Source organism: Aptenodytes patagonicus, chromosome 1 (assembly GCF_965638725.1).
Source record: "Aptenodytes patagonicus chromosome 1, bAptPat1.pri.cur, whole genome shotgun sequence".
NCBI classification, from domain to species: Eukaryota; Metazoa; Chordata; class Aves; order Sphenisciformes; family Spheniscidae; genus Aptenodytes; species Aptenodytes patagonicus.
This window is the reverse complement of record NC_134949.1, coordinates 57827738-57848779: the sequence shown is the minus strand read 5'-3', so window position 1 is coordinate 57848779 and position 21042 is coordinate 57827738. Positions and strand designations below refer to the sequence as shown.

At 49.1% G+C, this 21042-nt stretch overlaps 1 protein-coding gene across 4 annotated transcripts in view; it reads left to right on the top strand.

Moving 5' to 3' along the window:
- CACNA1I (calcium voltage-gated channel subunit alpha1 I) overlaps window positions 1-21042 on the top strand; it is a 92836-nt gene that overhangs the window by 54625 nt on the left and 17169 nt on the right. For 3 of the 4 annotated variants that reach the window (XM_076337434.1, XM_076337426.1, XM_076337420.1), the window contains exons 9-24: window positions 3289-3440; window positions 4064-4249; window positions 5784-5901; window positions 6390-6545; window positions 6993-7083; window positions 9021-9223; window positions 10410-10826; window positions 11764-11864; window positions 12968-13091; window positions 13906-13974; window positions 14943-15127; window positions 15467-15593; window positions 16724-16849; window positions 17339-17428; window positions 18432-18651; window positions 19722-19873. In XM_076337434.1, coding sequence (XP_076193549.1) covers window positions 3289-3440; window positions 4064-4249; window positions 5784-5901; window positions 6390-6545; window positions 6993-7083; window positions 9021-9223; window positions 10410-10826; window positions 11764-11864; window positions 12968-13091; window positions 13906-13974; window positions 14943-15127; window positions 15467-15593; window positions 16724-16849; window positions 17339-17428; window positions 18432-18651; window positions 19722-19873 — 2517 coding nt within the window. The remainder of the gene's footprint in view (window positions 1-3288; window positions 3441-4063; window positions 4250-5783; window positions 5902-6389; window positions 6546-6992; window positions 7084-9020; window positions 9224-10409; window positions 10827-11763; window positions 11865-12967; window positions 13092-13905; window positions 13975-14942; window positions 15128-15466; window positions 15594-16723; window positions 16850-17338; window positions 17429-18431; window positions 18652-19721; window positions 19874-21042) is intronic. The other variant, XM_076337442.1, reaches the window with a different exon arrangement.

Sequence of the window (21042 nt, the reverse complement as noted above, 5' to 3'; positions counted from 1 at the left end):
GTGAGGGCATCCCCGCACAGGACACAGCCCCTGGTGGCCCCCATCCTGCAGCCCTGGCTCCCAGCTGATGGCTCTTTGCACTCTGCCGAATTATCTGTATCTCCAGAAATGGCTGCAGTGCAGGATCTGCCTTTAGCCAGTGAGTGTGCCTTTCCAGCTGGCTCTTCTCTCTTTTTCTTTTCTTTTTTTCATGAGTTCATTCCTTTTGTGTTGCTCTTCCTTCCCCAGCCTTTACTTCTTTCCTACTCCATTTTTAAAAATCTCTCCTTCTCTACTTCTTGTGGGTGCCAGTGAATTGATTTTTTTTTTCAGCTTTGTTTTTTGATTCCTCTTTCACTGCCTTTCTCTCTGCCCATCTCTCCTTCCTTTCCCTGCCCAGTCTTTCCTGCCCCTCTCTCTAGGAAGGATGCTTTGCTGGGGCTGATTGATAGCTCATTAGAAAAAGATTAACAGGTGGAAACTTGACTAGAGAAACAGATGTCAGGGAGGGAAGGAGAGATGGGGGAACAGGTGACCTTTTCCACAAGCAAGATGCAAGCATGGCTTTTCAAACATCAGTTGCTCCCTACGACAGCACAAGAGAGAACATGTGGACAGCAGAAAGGAGGATAATCCACCATCATAGCCTGTCACTTTTTTACAGTGCTCATTCTCACTGACATAATAATTTGATTCAGGCTGAAATTGGCATCTCTGTTTAGCATATGGACCTCGTGTTCCCAGCAAGTGTCATTACTGCCTGGCTCTCCGTGAAGTGATCTTCATCTCTCCCGTCCTGTGTGCACTTGCTCGTTCTTTCTCTCTCTTCTCTCTTATCTCCCCTCCTTTCCCCCTCATTTTCAGGATGGTTTTGTTATTCAAATGTAATTATGGATGGAAATTGAGCCATCTCCCCTTTTTTTATTTTAAAGAAATGGAGTATTTCAATAAAAAGCTGCAATGAGAAGTGCAAGGAATTAGCAAAGGGCGTGGGAAGCCACAGATGTGAGGAGCAGGTTCCAGTCCATTTGCTCATCTGGGAGGATCTCGGCCCCTGGGGGCCCCAGAGCAGGGGTTAAAGCAGCCCCCAGCTTCAGGGGGAGGGTCAGGCCCAGAACTGCATTCCTCCTTCACTTCCCCTTCCACCAGCTGAAGTAAGAGGCACAGCCAACAGAAAGGCTGCCCTTCAGAAAAACAGCAAGTTTGCAGTCCTCAGGGAGAGACCATGACTCCCCTTCCTAGTGGGCACTAATACTGAGTTCATGGTAAAAATATTGGCTCTGACCTGCAGGGACTCACTTTTTTGTTTCTGTAGTGCCAGGAGTGTCTGTCCTTTCTTGCTCTGAACAACAGGCTTTTGCAGTTTTCTTGTTCCCATCCATTTTATGTGATGCTTAAAAGAGTGGCCTGGTGGCCAGTCGTAGCTCAGAGCAATGTGAAGGACGAGGGGAGTCTTCAGCCACCTTTTTGGCACAGGTATCCAAACAGTGAGAGCAGTACTGCCTGCTACCACAGAGCCTGGGTCAGACTCACCTTGAAGGCTTGGAGCTGGGGCTCAGTGGCACAGTAGGTTAAACATCAAATATGTAACCTTGTCTGAGGTGTGACATACCTGTCTCAAGGTAAAAATGGAAATTTGGGCTAGAGGAGCCCTGAAGAAGTGCCTTGGAGCTACTGTGCCTTGTCCCTCTGCTTGGGAAGGCAGCACACCTTTGTCTGGAGCTGCTGCTTGGGAAGGTGATGGCCAGCAGCATGCTACAGCCAGGTGAATTGCCCTAGCAGTCTCATGCGGTCTGAAGGCCATGGGTTGTCTAGCCTGGCCCCAAGATGCAATCCATTATACTGGGAGGAAGTTTTTCTCTCACTTTGGGAACATTTTGTACCTTGCCATTGCTGTGGTAGTCTGCCTGGGCTATGTATGTCTGTATCTGAGTACGTGCGAACATGGGCAGACTTGCGCATGTGTTGCCCCTCATGCATCTGACCTTGTTTGAGACCTCAGCCCTTGCTGTTTGGCCGGGTGCAGTCCTAGTCCCTGAGCGAGAGGTGCTTTGAGCAGATGTGTCCATCCCAAATTCAGTGCAGGGAATGCCTCCGTTTCACAGGGGATGGCAAGATCCTGGCATCCCTCATGAATGACATCAGCGCAGCCTCTGTCTCCCTCTGAAGCAATGTTTCATCATTCCTGAGGAAATGGTCTAGACCCTTTCCTGACCTTGTCAGAGAAGTTTCCAAGGCTGCACACACTGAAGAAAAAGTCATTAATTCAGAAAACAAAAGGAGGAGTAATTTAATTTGCTCAGACTTGTTCCACTGATGGAATCATTAAAACACTTTCTCTCATATGCACAAACACATAGGTCTCTGCTGGAGAAGGCTGTATCACAGGGGCTGAAAGATGTGTCAGAGATTCAACAGAAAAAAAATGCCTGAGGCAGGGTCAGATTGCCTTTTTTTCTTTTTTTTTTTTTTCTTTCAACACAGTCATCTTGTGTCATCCCTAGAGGTTTTCACCTTGTGCACCTGCCTTTCTCCTCTTGCTGTCCATTTTTCTCTTTTCCTCACCCTGTCCTGCTCTTCCTGTCCCTTACAGGTAGGTGTTAGCAGTGTGCCCCTCCTCGCTGTTGTTTTATTCATCCAGTCTGATATTCACCTGGGTAATTATTGAGACCACTCTGAGGATAAAGACATGAGAAAAGACTGCTGGAGCAAGACTGGAAAACTAATGCATACCAAGGATTTGGTGGGGAGCGGGGGAGAGAAAAATGAGAAAGGGAAAAAATAGAGGGGAAAGGGGCAGAGAAGTGCACTGGGGTTTAGAGGAAAACGGGGAACTGTTTTCCTATCATTCAGATGTTTTCAGAATTTCAGCAAAAAACTGTGCCAGCTACCTGTGGAAACCTCAGAGGAAGAAATCCTTGAAGAAAGACGTTGACCACAGATCAGCCACTTTTGCCCTGCTTCAAAAAATACTCAAGTTCTTTGCACAAAGTAAAGCAGCCTTTAGCCGAGGGACCAGGGTATGGAGTGGCATGTGGGAGACACTTGGTCAGCCTTGGCTGTGTGAATGGCTGTGGGGCTCCTGATCACCTCTAGTAAAAGAATTTGTTGGGGACATAATCTATGATGAAGGTAGTACATGTGCAAAGGAATTGGAGTGCAAGTAGCTCTATCCAGCTCCACTCTAATCTCACCCATGGGAGCTTCGCAGCTCCCTACAAAGCCTGTCCCTTGGGAACGGTGGCACTTTATTTCCCATAATTTCAGGGCTCTTTCAGTTCTGACTCTCTGAATTTGCCTTCTCTCCAGCCAGAGGAATTGACCAACATCTTGGAGATCAGCAACGTTGTCTTTACAAGCATGTTTGCCCTGGAGATGATCCTGAAACTTGCTGCTTTTGGTCTCTTTGATTACCTCCGCAACCCCTACAACATCTTTGACAGTATCATCGTCATCATCAGGTGACAAGGGCCTTGGGGATCAACTGAAATACACATAGAAAAGAGTAACACAGAGCTTGCACTTTTTCATGTGCCTTTTGAAAAAGGATTTAGCAGCTATACTAGGAGGACCTGAGCTGATGCACAAGGCCAAGGACTGGGAGGTCAAAATGTCTTTTCCCAACACTTGGCGACCCTAGGCAAGCTGCATAGCATTTCTGCCCCTCAGTTCTCTCCTCTGTAGAATGGAGGCAATTGCAATTGCCTTGTAAGTCCACAACAAATATTAGCTGTGAAATATTTTTAAAATGCACAAATTAAGGATGCTACAAAGGTTTAATGTGTGATAGAAGAACTTGTCTTGCTGGAATTTAATGCTGCAATCCTTTCCTCATTCCTGCAACATGCAGTGCCGTGTTCATATTCTTAAGGGAGAAATGCAGCTTCCTGCACATAAGTATAAGCCTATAGTATATACTTCTAATTATATCTTGCTCAAACAGATTTTCTCTCTGACGCCTTTATACTTGCTGCCAATGCAGAGGTGAAAACTTGGATTAGCATTGTTATTCCTCTCTCTCTTCTGTTCGTTAACTTGTCTTTCATTTTGTCCCTCATACTCGCTGTGCCTCTCTGGGCCATAGCATCTGGGAGATCATTGGCCAGTCAGATGGGGGCCTCTCTGTGCTGAGGACTTTCCGTCTCCTGCGGGTGCTGAAGCTGGTGCGTTTCATGCCTGCGCTGCGCCGCCAGCTTGTGGTGCTGATGAAGACTATGGACAACGTAGCCACCTTCTGCATGCTCCTCATGCTCTTCATCTTTATATTCAGGTGAGGAGGCAGTTAGTGGCCTCACAGTGTTTTGGAGAGGCACTGCATGGCTTATGTGGACAGCAACTTCAGAGCATGATTGCATGACTCGTCTTGCCCATTGCTCTAGGCTCAGGCAGCACTGACAAACATTTATTTTTCATAAGGGCTGAGGTTACTGCTGCCCTAAATTGGGTTCAGCAGCTGAAGATTTGGCCTGGACAGGGTGGAGAAATACTGCCACCAAATGCGCATGTTTAGCATAATGTCCCATTGCAGGATAGGTGAAGTCTCTTGGTAATCAACACTGGCTGCAGGAACAGTTCAGTCTGGAGGCTGACTCTCACAGAAGGGCAGCAGGAAGCAAGAAAGTAAGTTCTTCAGTGCATCCTGTGGATGCAGTGGTAGGGAGATGAAGAAAAATGAGAGCAAACAAGAACAACGGAGAGAGCAGATCTGAAGGACAGGTTGGAGGGAATACTTGAGCTCTGAGGCAGTACAGATGGAAAGCAAGGGTTTTTGGTGAGCTATAGGGGTGCAATACACAGCTCCTTCTTCACAGAATCATAGAATCGTTTAGATTGGAAAAGACATTTAAGATCATCAAGTCCAACCATTAACCTAGCGCTGCCAAGTCCACCACTAAACCATGTCCCTAAGCACCACATCTACACATCTTTTAAATACCTCCAGGGATGGGGACTCCACCACTTCCCTGGGCAGCCTGTTCCAGTGCTTGATAACCCTTTCAGTGAACACATTTTTCCTAATATCCAATCTAAACCTTCCCTGGTGCAACTTGAGGCCATTTCCTCGTGCCCTATCACTTGTTCCTTGGGAGAAGAGACCGACACCCACCTCACTACAACCTCCTTTCAGGTTGTTGTAGAGAGTGATAAGGTCTCCCCTGAGCCTCCTTTTCTCCAGGCTAAACAACCCCAGTTCCCTCAGCCGCTCCTCATAAGACTTGTGCTCTAGACCCTTCACCAGCTTCATTGCCCTTCTCTGGACACGCTCCAGCACCTCAATGTCCTTCTTGTAGTGAGGGGCCCAAAACTGAACACAGTATTCGAGGTGCGGCCTCACCAGTGCTGAGTACAGGGGCACAATCACTTCCTTACTCCTGCTGGCCACACTATTTCTGATACAAGTCAGGATACTATCAGCCTTCTTGGCCACCTGGGCACACTGTCAGCTCATGTTCAGCTGGCTGTCAACCAACACCCCCAGGTCCTTTTCCGCTGGGCAGCTTTCCAGCCACTCTTCCCCAAGCCTGTAGCATTGCATGGGTTGTTGTGACCCAAGTGCAGGACCCAGCACTTGGCCTTGTTGAACCTCAGACAGCTGGCCTTGGCCCATCAATCCTGCCTGTCCAGATCCCTCTGTAGAGCCTTCCTACCCTCAAGCAGATAGGTCCCAGTGGTCTGGCTGTGTTGTTCTACCCCTTGCTCCTGTGGTGTTACATTAGATTGTCGGGAGGAAAAGAGAATGACTCTGAGCTCATTGTGGTGGCAGAGATATTTATATTTGACACCATCTCCACTTGTCCCAACAGCATCCTGGGAATGCACATCTTTGGTTGCAAGTTCAGCCTCAGGACAGACACGGGAGATACAGTTCCTGACCGGAAGAATTTTGACTCCCTGCTGTGGGCCATTGTCACTGTCTTCCAGGTGAGCCCACTTTGATCTCTACAGGTGGGCCAGGACAAAGTGAAGAGGACCAGGAGGTGCTTTTTCTCATTGCAGAGCATTGCATTTGCTCCTGACAACACAAAAGGCCACACAAAAGGCTCCAGCATGTATGTTTGGAGGAAGAAAAATTGCATGTTGCAACCAAATGACTGGTGTATCTCTTAGACAAGGGCACTCCTTCCTTCCTAGGACACAGTTTGCAAAGGTCACTCCTGTTGTGGCAACTCCCATGTTTAACACTGTCACCTCAGCACATGACTTCCCTCATGGTCGCTCTTGTTTCTTGCTCAGCTAATGTTATTGGGGCAGTACCGCAGCTGGACAGTGACAGTGAGCGGTGGGTGTGTGGTTATGGGGAAGTTAAGAGGCCTGATGTGGTCCTGATGTGTACCCTTTCACTGCCCTTTTCTGAGAATCCCCTTCATGTTCTTCTTTCATGTTTATGTGGCCTCTGCTACTGGTTGCAGATCCTAACCCAGGAGGACTGGAATGTTGTGCTCTATAATGGCATGGCCTCCACCTCGCCATGGGCATCCCTCTACTTTGTGGCTCTCATGACATTTGGCAATTACGTGCTCTTCAATCTGCTGGTGGCTATTCTCGTGGAGGGGTTTCAAGCTGAGGTGAGTTGCCACCGAGGCCTCATCAGGAGGAGGACTAGAGGTGCTAAAAAGGGGACCTTTGAGACACTTTGAGGGTACTGGGGTGGAGGACTCTCTAAGTATCACACCTCTGTCATTTCCCTTGTTAAGTTCAGGGTGGGCTTCATTACAAAAAAAAAAAAAAAGATGACAGTGTTAATCCTTGCAAGGAAAGAGACAAGCCCTCTGGAAGGGAGTTCACGATTTCCATCCTGTGCAACAGACCCTACCCTACTAGGTGAGTCCTTTGCCCCTCCAAAAGCAAGAACGCAGTATGTCAGCCATCCCAGGTCACACGAGACTCTTTCCCGTGATCACACTGATGCCTGGCTGCCCAGGAGGATTTTACAGTTATTCCAGCAATGAAAGACAAGAACAAATGGTCTTTTCTGTTTATGAGTTCCCAACTTCTAAATTTGTGTGTTCCAGGGTGATGCCAACCGGTCATACTCAGATGAAGATCAGAGTTCATCAAACATGGAGGAGTTAGATCAGTTCCAAGAGGTCCAGGAAGGTTCAGGTACAATAGCTCAAACAGCCTCATTTGCTTATCTCCCATTGCTGTTTAGTGAGAAATCCGAAAGCAGATTCTGCAGAAAATTCACTCCCATCTCCAAGAACTTACCGATTTTCATTTTGAACTTTATGCTAGTTTGTGGTGTTATCTGTGGAAAAACAGAGCTGTGTTGGCATCCTGAGGAATGTGATAGCTAAGGGGAGCAGTTCTTGAATGACCTACAGAACAGCAACTAGGAGTGAGAAGTGAGACTGTCTCTGCTTAGCTTCAGGGGCACCATTTCAGGAACACTGTGTCCAAATCTGGGACCCACATTTGGATAGGGGATACCAACACATTAAAAAGGATTTGGACAAACCTGGAAGTCTTGCCTCATAGTGAGAGGCTAATGAAGCTTAGAGAAACCAGAGAAGTGACTTGATCACACACCCTGTAAGTGCCAACCATAAGGAGAGATTTCTAATGCTAGATGGCTCTTTAATTGAGCAGAAAAAAGCATAATGAGATTGTAAAGGTTGGAAGCCAAAGCTAGACAAATTGAGACTGAAAAAAGCCACATATTTTTAAGGAAAGATAATTAACTGTTGGAACAGTCTGCCTACAAACTGCCGGGTAAGGTCTCCACCCCTCGAAGTCTTTCCTTGAAGACTGCAAGTCTTTCTACAAGAGGTATTATACTTCAGACAGGTCTTGGTGGCAGGGAGCAGCAAGAGTAGCTTGCTCCACAATGGATGTCGAGCCAGGAGCTGATGGGGAGGGACAGCCAGGCAGGAGGGCAGGGACCACACCAACAAAGGCACAGTACTTGCACAAGGTGAGCAGAGCAGGTCTGCTGACACTAGCCAGGGTCAGACAATGGTTCAAAGATTGCCAGGCAAGCCCACAGCGGTGAGGCAGGTCTGAGGTCAAGCCAAGAAGTTCTGTCAGCAAGACAAGATCAGGATCAGCAAGGTGCAAGGATAGGCACAAGCATACTCATGGCATAACCCAGGCAAGGACCACAGGCAGAGGTCTGAGCTTAAATGCAGCTCCCACAGCAAGGAGCAGTGGCTCCAGTATTGGCTTGTCACAGCTCTTTCCTGCAGCTTAGCTGTTTTCACAGCCGTCTGATCCTGGGTTACATGGCTGCACCATATCACAGCTTACCTTGAGTGTAGGCAGCCAACCCCCTAGGAGGGCAGCCAGAGGTTACGGAGCCTGTTGGTGCACTCACAGCTGTGATGCTGCGTGTAGGCGAGTATATGTGACCTTCATTATGCAATAGGCCAAACAAAAATGATTGTTCCAGTCCTTTCAGGCATTAAAATCCACTACCCCATCCTCTCCATCCACCTCAACAAATGCTGATGGTCATCCACAGCACCTGACATGCCCCTCAAAGGTGTCCTGGATCTTCAAGGTCAATGATCAGTCATTTGAAGTGGCCCAGTGTAGTAGGATAGACTGGGATGAAGAGAATGATTGCAGGAATGTAAAGGTGAGCCCAATATATGGATGGCTGCGGGTCTCCCCACATCTTAATCTCTTCCTCAGTGTCTCAGCCTAACAGCTTTAAATAGCCAGTCTGACAGTTGGTGGTATTTGTTCAGACCTGAAGATGTAGGTGTCTGTTCTTGGCATACAGAAGCACACTCTCCTCCCCTTGCTGCCAGGGTTCGGCTTCTTGCTCTGCCTGTCAGCCTGAGTCTGCCTGACCCCAAGGAGAGCTGCCGTCAGTTTTGGGGACTGAGGAGAATGCTTCAAAGTCTTCCCAGCTTGCACTGCTTTTGCCACAACACCCTAAATCAGAAGTAATCGATGTTGATTGATGCTAAACAGCTAATATTCTGTTAGCTGCTGCTAACATGCTAAACAGCTTAGACATCGAAACAGTCACTGGATAGTGAGGAACCCACCTTCTTCTTTTCTCTTTCTTCTTCTTTCCTCATCTTTCCACCCAGATCCCAAGCTTTGTGCAATTCCTGTGACACCTAATGGACACTTGGACCCATCCTTGCCCTCTTCTAACCCACCGGTGGCTGCTGGGGGGGTCAGCAACTCTTCACGCAACTCCCTGCAGCCTGACCAGATCCGTGTTGCTGTTGGCTCCCGGAAAAGCAGTGTGATGTCCCTGGGGAGAATGACCTATGACCAGCCATCCTTGGTGAGTGAGTGCGTAGAAATGTGTGTCATACCCTTCTTTTGAAGTCCAAGCACTCTGTTGTCTTTCTGCCATCATCTGGGGATTGCTGTGGAGGATTGCACTGCTGCTGTAGGCTTCTAACACGAGCACATTGCCTGTCTTTAGGAAGCCAGGTCAGTTCATATTATTTATCTAAACTTCCAGATTACTGACGTCTATTTCTAGGTAATTGATCTATATTCCATTGAGTGTGGGATTCAGCTCTTTTATATCCTTCTGGTGGGAGAGGAGGAACACCAAGGAGACAGAGTCTCCCTCTTAGAGTGAAACACTTTTTGTCCTCTTGCCCTTTCCTTGTTTTCCTAGAGCACAGGACACAAAATGATGCCCTGAGAGAGTTAAGAGCATAGAAATATCTGGGTGATGCCAGAATTGCCAAGCCCCATAACAGATGGGTTTTCTGGAAGCTTTTGTAACAATGAAGAGAGAAATCTTGACTTGGAGCTCCCCATAGCAGGTCCTGCTGCCCCTTAGCACTCCCCCAAGCACTGCTGGCTGTCCAGCCAATGCATCTCAGACCTGTCCACCTTGTAACATTAGCTTCTGGGCTTTCTACCCACTGACACACACAGCTCTGTGGGGTGCATCAGTGCTCAAAGGGTTCATGCCCCTGTTATTTCTAAACAGGGAGAGCTGGCAGCCATGTACTACATAAGTTGCTGAAGTGGTTGGACTAGGCTGTAACTAACAAGCCTGTTTCTCTCATTTCTTCCTTTTACTAAGACAGTCCTCAAAGATGGTGTGTCAGATTATTCATCACCCTGTACCTTGTGTTATCCTTTACCCCAGGGCAGTGTAAAAGGCTGCCAATCAGATTTTTGGAGAGCTTTATTCTTGCTCTGTGCTGGTGTAAGTAACAACATCAGGCACCTGGCCTTTGGTTTTATTATTTACCTTCCCCATAAGTGCTTTGCACACAGATGGTGCTATAAAGTAATCACAGCCAATGCCATTGCTAACTCATTATCAATTTATTGTCAGATTTACAGAGATTGCTGCTAAATTCCCACCATGCAACTTCCTCAATGGCTGAAATATGGCAACCTCCTGACTTAGGGGCCCAGGGAGAAGTCTGTGATCTGAAATAGGATTGCATGCTCCCTCCTTGTGCCCGGAGCTGCTGAATCCCCGTCCCGCTCTCTTACAGTCCAGCTCCCGCAGTTCCCACTACGGTGCCTGGGGCCGCAGCGGGGCCTGGGGGAGTCGTCGCTCCAGCTGGAACAGCCTGGCCCGGGGACACAGCCTGAAGCACAAACCTCCCTCTGCTGAACATGAATCCCTTCTGTCTGGGGAAAGGCACAGGGTGGCAGATGGGGAGCCGGATGGGACGGGAAGGGTGTTTCATCACCGCCGGACGCTCTCACTGGACAACAAAGGTTCCTGTGACCTGCTGGAGTTGGCTTCCGTCCCATCCAGCCACAGAGTGACCCATAAGCTGGGAGCATCGTCCAGGGCCAGCGAGCATCAAGACTGCAATGGCAAAATGCCCAGTATTGCCAAGGAGATCTTCCCAAAGATGAACAACCGCAAGGAACGGGGAGAGGATGATGAAGAGATAGATTATGTGAGTACTTAGTGGAGGGAACCTGGGGTTACACTGCAGTGCTGTGGGAAACCCCAAATCCATCCTCAAGTTTCAGTCTCCCTGCCACGTGGATGGGAAAGCTTGCAAAGGTGCTTTAAGTAGACCTGGAGGACAACATTGAATGCAGATAGGACCTTCTAGGCCCAGACAAGCTCAAACCACATTGCCAGGCTGCCTGCAAGGCAGTCGTACAGGTAGATGGTGGGAGGAAGGCAGATGTGAGGCACATGCATGGTCATTCAGGGGCTGTTATTTCAGAGCAATGCGGCCAGTGATTTCTACAGGCTAGGAAAGGTCAGGCTGTGTGAGCAGCGAGAGCTTTGCATGGGGAACATCAGCAGATCAGAGCAGGAAGCACAGACACAAGAGACAAGGCAAGTGAGTTTTGTGGTGCCAGCCTGGGAGACTGCAATGCCCAATCTGTGAGCAGATCAAAGGGTGGAAAAAATGGAGGGAGGGTCAGTAGAAATTTGAACAGGCGTATATGCTGTATGAAATTAAATCACCTCCAAGCCCAAGTGCCAACAGAAGGCCTTCCTGTCCTGGCCTCTCGTTTAGCTGAGGTAGCAAGGAAACACTGTCCTTGTGTAACAGAGCCACTCCAACAGCTCTGAGAAGGCATCACGGACGACACCCTCCTCTAGAAGGGACACCAGCAGTTTTATTTGTAATGATTTGGGGAGGAAACCAGATGTCAAGAGGTAAACAGGCCCTGGCAAAGCTGCTCCTACCTCCTTTTCAGTGGCTTGTTGCTCTTTGAGTCCATTTCCTCATTCAGGGGCTTAAAGAAAGGCAGGTAGTGTACTTGAGGAACTGCAGGTAGTGGTGTTTTGGGGTCAGATGTGAAAGGAAGAGTGCCTCTCTCAGGCAAGTGGGAAGGTAACCAGTGGCACTTGCTTCTGCTGCGTCCCTCCAGAGCCTGTGCTTTCGCATCCAGAAGATGATGGAAGTCTATAAGCCAGACTGGTGTGAGTTACGGGAAGACTGGTCCATATATCTCTTCTCACCACAAAACAGGTTTGTGCAGTTTTTGCCATGAAAGGGTTGAGAAGATGGGGCAGATTCTGTGGCCGTGCTGGCCACATACCCTGAGCTGCATGTTAGGTTGCAACTTTAAACCTACCAGCTGGGAATGTGTTTTGTCTCCTCCATCTCCCCTTCTACGGCCAAACAACACTTCTCTTCCTTCATTCTGGAGGTGAAAGGAAGGATGAGAATCCTAAATAGCTATTGTGATTTTTCCCTCCCTTTGGAGCATCCCATTTTTCTTTTGTGTCATCATAAATATTTATAGCAAAGCAAGGCAGGGAATACTAACATTAACCCAAAAAGGAGAGGGAATTATTAATGTATTATTAAATTATTAATGTATTATTGAAGTATTATTAATGACTCCATAATATTGATATTTCTTCCCCTGGTACCAGAACAGTCTCTCCATTTAATTTTCAGGCCCAGTACCAACTTATCAACAGTCATATCACACCTTTTAGGGCAAAGTTAGAATTCTTCTTGCCTGAAAAAAATAAATTTGGGATAAATTCTTCCTGCTAAAGGGGTCTTCCCACCAGGAGAAAATGTCCATGTACCCCAGCCATCAGTATTCGCACCCATGTGCATCGCTCCTTGAAAAGAAGGGGGTTTCATTACAGGTCATGAGGAAGAGGCTTTGCTCTGTGTGATACCTATGCTAATGCGCACAGTGTCTTTCAGAGTGGACAGAAGTGCGGTCCCATGACAGCCAACCTACCAGCCTCTTCTCAGCTTTCAGCACGTGGCCTCTTTGCCCTGGGGTGGTACAAAGCGTGAGTTTGGGAGGAAAACGGAAACTCATGCTCTTCTTTACAGGGCAAGAGAGGAGCACAGAGCCATAGTGGTTAGAAAACCACTCTGGCACTGGGGCAATGGATGAAGGTTCAGCTCCTTGCTCTGCCCTTGTTCTGCTCCAGGCTCCCTGTCTGACCATGGGCCACCCTGGGATATTGCCTTGGCAAGGGACTAGTGCTAGGAAAGCTGCTATGTCAGAGCTCAGTTTTGGCCAGACCTCTCAATTCTCTGTCCTCATAGCTCCTAACCTTGCTCTGCCCAAGGCACAGGTGCATACCGGAACTCTCTTGCAGGTTTCGCCTCCTCTGCCAAACCATCATTGCTCACAAGCTCTTCGACTATGTTGTGCTGGCCTTCATCTTCCTGAATTGCATCACCATCGCCCTGGAGAGACCACAGATTGAACACAGAAGCACGGTGAGCACCATTTCCTCCCACCTGCTTTTTAGCACAACCTCTGACAGAGGTTCGTAAGTGTTCCTGGCACTGGTATGACCCTTGGAAGAACTTCAGCATTAAACACCAACTCCCACTCATCTATTCAAATGCCCAAGTATTGGTAACTCACATAGTGTGTGCTTCCCCTGCAGGGTCTTATAATGGGGCAACCCACTTTATAATACAGTAATCCTAGTTCCCTTCCTCTTGGAGAGTAAGAGAGTCCCCCAGGCACCTGCAGTTAAGAGGTGACTGGCAAAAAGGACAGGGACTGTGAACTAAAAGTTAGAAGTAACTTCCATTCTGTAGGAATGGCATGTTATCGTCCATGTATGCTGCTTTTGAGCTATCTTGGAGATGGCTCAAGCTAGCAAGTGAAATGGCTTTTTCTGCATGTCTGACTTAGCTGACCCCCAGACTCTACTGCACTTACACACAATCCAGTGGTTGGTGCTCAGCAGCCCTTCAGGAAGGAGTCCCAGGTCAGCACAGCAGGTCAGGACTGAGCAGCACTGGCAAGCACAGCAGGTCAGGATTGAGCAGCACTGGCAGAACAGGGCAGAGAGTGCCTTGAAACCAGATTTGCAGGATGCACTGCAAATCCCATCCACTGTGCTCTTGCAGAGTTGCGTAGGATCCTGTCCTAGCTGTGGCACAGGGCTGAACCAAGGGGTGTGAGCTAAAAGCTGCCCAGCACTGACCTTTGCCAAAGGCACCACCCTTATTTCCCCATCTTTCAGATCAAGAAGAAGTCAGGATACATTTAAAGCCTTTTCCTTTTTTTTTTTTCTAGGAGAGAATCTTTCTTACTGTGTCCAACTACATTTTCACAGCAATTTTTGTAGCTGAGATGACACTCAAGGTAAGTTACGGTGGAGATGAACAGCTCAGAGCCTTTTCCCAGTGTCAGGAACAACATGGTTCATGTTTGCTCAACACCTTTCTAAAATCTCTCCATCTTTTCAGTGTGCCAGTCCTTCCCCCTACCTTGGTAAAGGCATATACTGCCTGTGGTTGAGTCCCCTCTTGTCAGGCATGGAGGGGATGTTTATCCTAGGCTTTAAATCCAAAGGGATCTTAGTATCTGGAGGAATAGCTGGCCTCCAGGTATGGATTTTGTAATAATGTCAAATGTCTGTTCCCTTCCTCCTGGAGCAAGAATGGGGAAAAAAACAACAATATGAATAACATGCTCTTAGTTGAGATAATTATTTAATAGATGTCTAAGTACTTTACGACAATAGGGAAATCTTGTTATTCCCCTCTTGTGGTTGGGAAAGAGTCCCAAAACTAGGTAAAGACAGTCTCAAAACTTGGTGCCTGAACTTAAACCCCCTAAAATTCATACCTAAATTATGGCCATGATTTGCAGGGTGTTCAGCTCTCCCCAAGGCCAGTGATGTCTGTAGCACCTGCTGGTGTTGAGAACTGCTGAGATTCAAACCACCCCCTTAGAAGCCAAAGTATGGATTTTGGTGCCCGGTTTTACCCCCCAGGTGATCTCTGGACTGGGAGACTTGCCCCAGGTCTGTGGTATGGCAGGGAAAGGTTTTCTGCGCGTTCCTTACAGTGTCCTGTTGCTCAGGGAGGCAGAGGAAAAGTGAGAAGACACCATGGCCCTGTTATTTCTGGAGTTATGTGCCACCACTTTCCCCAAAGACATTTTCCTTCATAGCCTTCTAGGTGAAAGGAAAAGATGATGAGATGACACACCAGTGTCACGTGGCGTTGATAACTGTTCCCCCTCCTCCCCCTCTCTCCACAGCTGCCCTCTACCAGGCAGCATGGAGAGGAGCCATTTAACCCCTCCTCCTCTCCCCTCTCTTGCAGGTGGTCTCTCTAGGCCTGTATTTTGGGGATCAGGCTTATCTCCGCAGCAGCTGGAACATCTTGGATGGCTTTTTGGTCTTCGTGTCTCTCATTGACATCGTGGTCTCGGTGGCCTCTGCTGGCGGCGCCAAAATCCTGGGGGTGCTGCGGGTCCTCCGGCTGCTGCGCACCTTACGTCCCCTCCGGTCAGAGCCCCACTGAGCCCTGCTCAGCCCCCTCTTCTCACCACCACCCCCCAGGAAGGGTCCCAGAGTCAGATCCCTCTGTGCCAGGCAAAGTGTGGTCTTTGACAAGCCACGAGCCACAGGGAGGTTCCCCTTAGCCATACGTCTCTGGCCCTGGAGGTACCTCATCAGACAACCAACCCATGGGAGAGAAGAGGCTTTTTGGTTGCAGGAAACTGATCCCCACTGATGGGTCACTGCACAGGGAGAGCAGGGGTCTGTTGCTGCTGAAAATGCTTAGCTTAGGCCAAACATCCCTGCCCTGTTCCTCTGTCACCCCTCCCCTTCCTTCCTTTCCAGAGTCATCAGTCGAGCCCCTGGCCTGAAGCTGGTGGTGGAGACGCTCATTTCTTCCCTCAAGCCCATAGGAAACATCGTCCTCATCTGCTGTGCTTTCTTCATCATTTTCGGTATCCTGGGTGTGCAGGTAGGGTTGTTACTGCCCAGCAAACAGCCCCATCCCTACCACGGGCATCAAACAGCCCCTGTGCCCCCACCCCCACCACGGGCACCTGTACCCCCAGGTACAGGCACAGGGAACTGAGCAGAGCAGGAGGGACAGGCAAGCCAGGAAACTTTCTGCAGCTGCCCTTTTCCACGAGCTGTCTCCCACAGTAATGTCCCTGCAGCCTTTGGCAAAGACAGACAGGTGTTCAGCAAGTGCAGTCATTGCTGGATGTGCAAGACAGGAGATAACACTCACACCTGGCAGGAGTTGGATCAGGGATTGGGTCAGTGTTACAGGGAGAGTGCAGGGCTGGCATAGCACAGGGCTTGCTGGGCACGTCCATGCCACACCACAAGAGCAAGCAGCTCAGCACCTGCTTGCGTGAACCCTGCCTCCAGTCAGCTCTGTTTCTCCCCCTTGCTCTGAGCCCCAAATCCACCCACAACCTTCTTTTATTTTTTTTTATTTAATCCTCTTTATTTTTGGCTGTTGCATTGCAGAGGAGCAAGGGTGTGGGCGTTACTTCCATCTCAGGGAATGCGCTATACTTAGTCTGCTCTGATGCATCTGTACAAATGCACAATCCAGTACCTTCCATATGGGGAAAGGAGCCCTGGGCAGAAGAGCTACAGCAGTGCAGAGCAGTGCAGTGCAGCTTTGCGAAAAAAAGCATCTGAGAAGCAGGGGATGTTTTTTCTGGTTCTTTACCCTCAGATGAGATCTTCTTTTCCCATCAGCTCTCTCAGTAACTGGGAAGCAAACAGGGGAGATTACTCTTGGGGACCAAACAGAAGACTTTCTTCCTTTTAGGCTGGTGGCTCTAATTGTGCCCAGAAAGGCTGCCCTAATGGCTGTCAGATGGTGAGAGCTTATGGTCACTGCTGCCCTGGGGCAATGGAGGAGGCTGAAAAGCCAGGTGTAGGTTTATCAGGGTGGCCCTGTCTCCTTAGCAATGTGTGAGCCTGTGCCGTAAAATCGTCCTCCCTTTCTGTCCTGCTCCACCTGGCAGCCCTGCAGCCCACTCACCATCTCAGGAGCTTCTGCACATCCCAAGGAGCATGGGGGACCCTGGGGGGAAAGGGGCTGATAGGGTGACTCCCCTCCTGCAGCTCTTCAAGGGCAAGTTCTACCACTGCCTGGGAGTCGACATCAGGAACATCACCAATCGGTCCGACTGCATGGCTGCCAACTACAAGTGGGTGCACCACAAGTATAACTTCGACAACCTGGGACAGGTGAGTGTGCCCGCAGCCTCTGTCTCTGATGGTAACCCAGCTCAGGGCTTTTATCCTCCTATAAGTACCCCTCCCCAGGGCACAGATGCAATGCCAGTAAAGCCTGATCCCTGGGCCAGGAGGGGTGGTTATTTGGCATAGGTATACATGCGGAAGCTGTGTCACTAGTGGGTTGGTATCAGGATGATGCTTACAGGTTGCAGGGGAAAGAAAAGTGGTGGCAGCAGAGAGCTTGATTTTTATTTCTTTTTTCCTCCTGCCGCGAAGCAGATGTTCTTCATGACCTCTCTCCTCTGGTGGGTCTTGCTGCACATGGCTTCCTGTTCCCCCTCCCTCTCCTCCACGGGGGAAGAAGCAGGTTTTGATGTGTGCAGAGACACAGGCAGGAAGAGTATTTCAATGTTGTGTGTGTTAGAGCATAAATGCACTATTTTTGCCCAGCCTGCCAGATGCACATGCTCCACATCTGCTTTGCTTTGTTTGTTGCAGGCTCTGATGTCCCTCTTTGTTCTGGCTTCCAAGGACGGCTGGGTCAATATTATGTATAATGGACTAGATGCTGTGGCTGTTGACCAGCAGGTATGAAGACTTCTTCATAAAAGGACCTTTTTGAGTTTCCTTCCACCTTAGTAAGGTGGAAGTGTGCTGTAACATCCTGCTTCAGACACCTCCCTCAAACCAGGAGTCCCTTCCAGGGCCCTTGTGAATCCGTTGCTCACCTAGTTGCAAGGGGTCAGGGTCATGCCTGGTCCATGCAGGGAGGTGCAGCTGTGGCCACGCAGTGAGTGTCTGTAGTAATTCTCACCCTCTACTCAGTTTGGATCACACAGCAGGTCTTTAATCTATTTGTAATGATGGAACAACAATGCCATGTGCCTTTCTGGGCAGGCTGGCTCCCTCCTGGCCCACAGATGGTTATTTTAATATCCTGTAAAGCAGGGGCTGTTGGGCTGCTGCCCACTGCATCCCTGTTCTTCCACTGCTAAGGCAATGACCTTGATAGTGTCCTGGTGTAGGCGCCTGCCATGGGCTGCAGTACCACAGGCCTGAACCTCAGGGATGATGGTCCATTTACCTCTGAACCTCTGCACAAGATGCACCACTGTTGGCTTTGTAGGCTCTTTGTCAGGAGACCCAGTCAAAGTCAGGGCCTTCTTTCTCTCCGAGCTTGAATGACATTTCTATTCTGGTCTCGTTGCCATTTTGGTGACGTGTGGATGTGGTCTCTACTTGCCCTCGAGCCAAAGGTATTCCTGGTGCCTGGACCACCCGTTTTACCACATACTGATGTTGTACCTGACCTGCGGCTGGGGTTGTGCCTGAATTGTGGGTGACTGTGCAGGCGGGCCCTGGCCCTTGACTCCCACCTGCTCCATCGATCGCCAGCTGATGCCGAAATCCAGTCAGCCAATCACAAACAGCCTTGCCTGTAGTCCCAGCTCTTCCCAGCCCACTCCCCTGACTTCCATAACCCCTCCCCACCTCCCCAGCAGCCAATCACCATGGCAGGTCCCACCCCCATCACTTCCATACCGCCGCCCATCCAACTGATTGACCACCTCTGTTCTCTCACCTCCTCCAGCCGGTGATCAACAACAACCCCTGGATGCTCCTCTACTTCATCTCCTTCCTTCTCATCGTCAGCTTCTTTGTGCTCAACATGTTCGTGGGGGTGGTGGTGGAGAACTTCCACAAGTGCCGGCAGCACCAGGAGGCCGAGGAGGCGCGCCGGCGGGAGGAGAAGCGCCTGCGCCGCTTGGAGAAGAAGCGAAGGAGTAAGGGACAGCCTAAGTGTTTGGTCGGTTCGTAGGCCAAGGTTTTCTGAGAAAAGCCTTCTCCTCTTCTTTTTCTTTCCCAATGGACCGGTCTCTGAAATGCATTGCTTGTGGCTGCGCTCTCAGCCTTCCTCCCCACGCCACTGCCGTGTCGCTACGCACCTCACCGGGGCGGTCTGGGGAAGATAGGTGGCTGATGAGGTCTGCTGGGACTCCGGGGAAGCCACTGGGGTTTTAGCACCCTGCCCCTCAGGAGATAACATGTACCAAAAATACCCCTGTGCACCTGCTGGCGTGCACTGTTGATGCAGGATGTGCACGTATCAGTACACCTACTGGGCTTGGGATAGTCCCACCTGGGCTTCCTGCAACACAGCTGGTATTTGGGGGAAGATCTGGACAGACCATCCTTTGTGTTTAAACCCAAATTTAAAGAAGAGGGAGGGTGAAAAAAAAGAGGAAGACCCCTGTGTTTTGTTCCTGGCTCTTTCCATTAATGTTGCAGTGTCACTCCTTCGGGTCCCAGACCCTCTGGGGTGAAGCAAGCCCTCTTCCTGGTGTTTCTGTCCTCTTCTGTATTACTTTTAGACAAAAATTGCAAAAGCATACTTGCCCCTGGAAATCATCCCTACTACCCCAGACTGATGGTTTTCTTCCATTCACAGCCTGTGGGCATGCTTTCCCTTCCTCTGCTCCAGTTTTTCACTCTCTCCTGTGACACCCTGGGGCCTCTCCTGGAACCATCTGCTCCCTTTTATCATTTGTGATCTTAATTTGTCGAGGCATGAAATGCTGATTTAGCACCATTCCCACAAACATAGACTAACAGATTTTCTTTCTAGCATTCCTTTCCTTGTCTTTTTTCTACTTATTTTTTCCCCACTTCTACTTTCTTCTTTTTGCATTTTTTCCCTCCTTCCTATGTCCCCTATCTTTTACCTGTCCTTTTCTGTTCTTTCTCTCTCCCGCCGTCATTCCCTTTTCTTTCAACACCTATCACCACTTTTATGCCTGCTCCCTCTTCAGTGCTTCTTACCCATTTCTCTCTTTCTTCCAATTTCTTCCTAACTCTGCCCATCTCCCTCTTTCCACTGAAGAGGCGCAGCGTTTGCCGTACTATGCTACCTACTGCCCCATACGCCTCCTTATTCATTCGGTCTGCACCAGCCACTATCTGGACATCTTCATCACTTTCATCATCTGCCTCAACGTGGTCACTATGTCCTTGGAGCACTACAACCAACCTGTGGTGAGTGAGATCATGGAGATAAGCCCTGCCTCTAGTCATTACGTTATTTTGCTGCAGCTCTCTGATGACCACTGCCCACCAGAATAGGTAGGACAGTTGAGTGTCTCTAAAAAGTACCATTAAAGTGTTGTAAGAGTTAATGTAGCAGGCAAAGTTATATGAAGAGTTTTGTATATATCCAGAAAGGTAGCCCCTACTCAGTCACTTGTTATCCATTAAAATCGATAGAGATAAGGTATCTAACCAAGAGTCAGGCCCCTAGAAAGCACGGTGCAATTAAGTCTCTGTGCTTTATATTATTAAGTGGGTATGTGGGTCACCCAAATTTAGCTGCCTGGTCTGCTTTGTATGTTCCCCTGGATCCTAACAGGAGGAGTGGTGGAAGCAGCAGTGTCCTGGGAGCTTCAGGCTTTGCATCAGATTTCCAAATGTCAGTTCAATTCTCCTGCCATATGGCCTGACCTGAGAGGACTAGAGTGGCTGGTTGTGTGTCATGGGATGGGATGTCTCTACTGAGCCACCTTTTTTGCCTAAGAGAAGCTGCAGGGGCAAAGTGCTGGGCAGAGCCTCTCCCAGCTGCAGGGGCTGATTCCCAGCAAAGGGTCTTGAAGGCCAAATAAGTTTTATACTTTGGTTGGGGAAGACCAGCTACCTCTCAGCGTTCCTGGCAAAGCTCATGATGCCTCTGATGGAAAAAATGTATGCTGCACATATCAAAGGAGCTTTCTGTCTCCATATGTAGAAAAAGCATTCATCATGACATCTGCCTGGTGGCACTTCTGTTTACTCTTCAGGAGACCCTTGGTTGAGGTGACAGCTCTGGTGCCTGAGCAGATGCTGTCCAAGGCAGCTCAAGCTTTGATTAGGAACTGAATCTGTCTGTCCTCATTCAAATCCACTGCCAGTCTCCTCTGTTTCTTGCCCATCTTGCCCAGCTGCCCACCTTTTATCTTGCCCTTGATGGTGCCCAGTTTTACTCTGCAGGAACTCTCAACCTTGTCTATTGTCATCCTCACATCAGGCCTTTGTTCCTGAACCAGTCACTCCTCTTCCTTACTCCTCAGCTCCTTCCCCTGGAACGGAGGTCCAGCCATGCCAGCCTGCTGTCAGGTTCTGCTAAAGAATCTTGCCAAAGTGCTTCGAACCCGTCCAGTACAAAGTGCCACCAG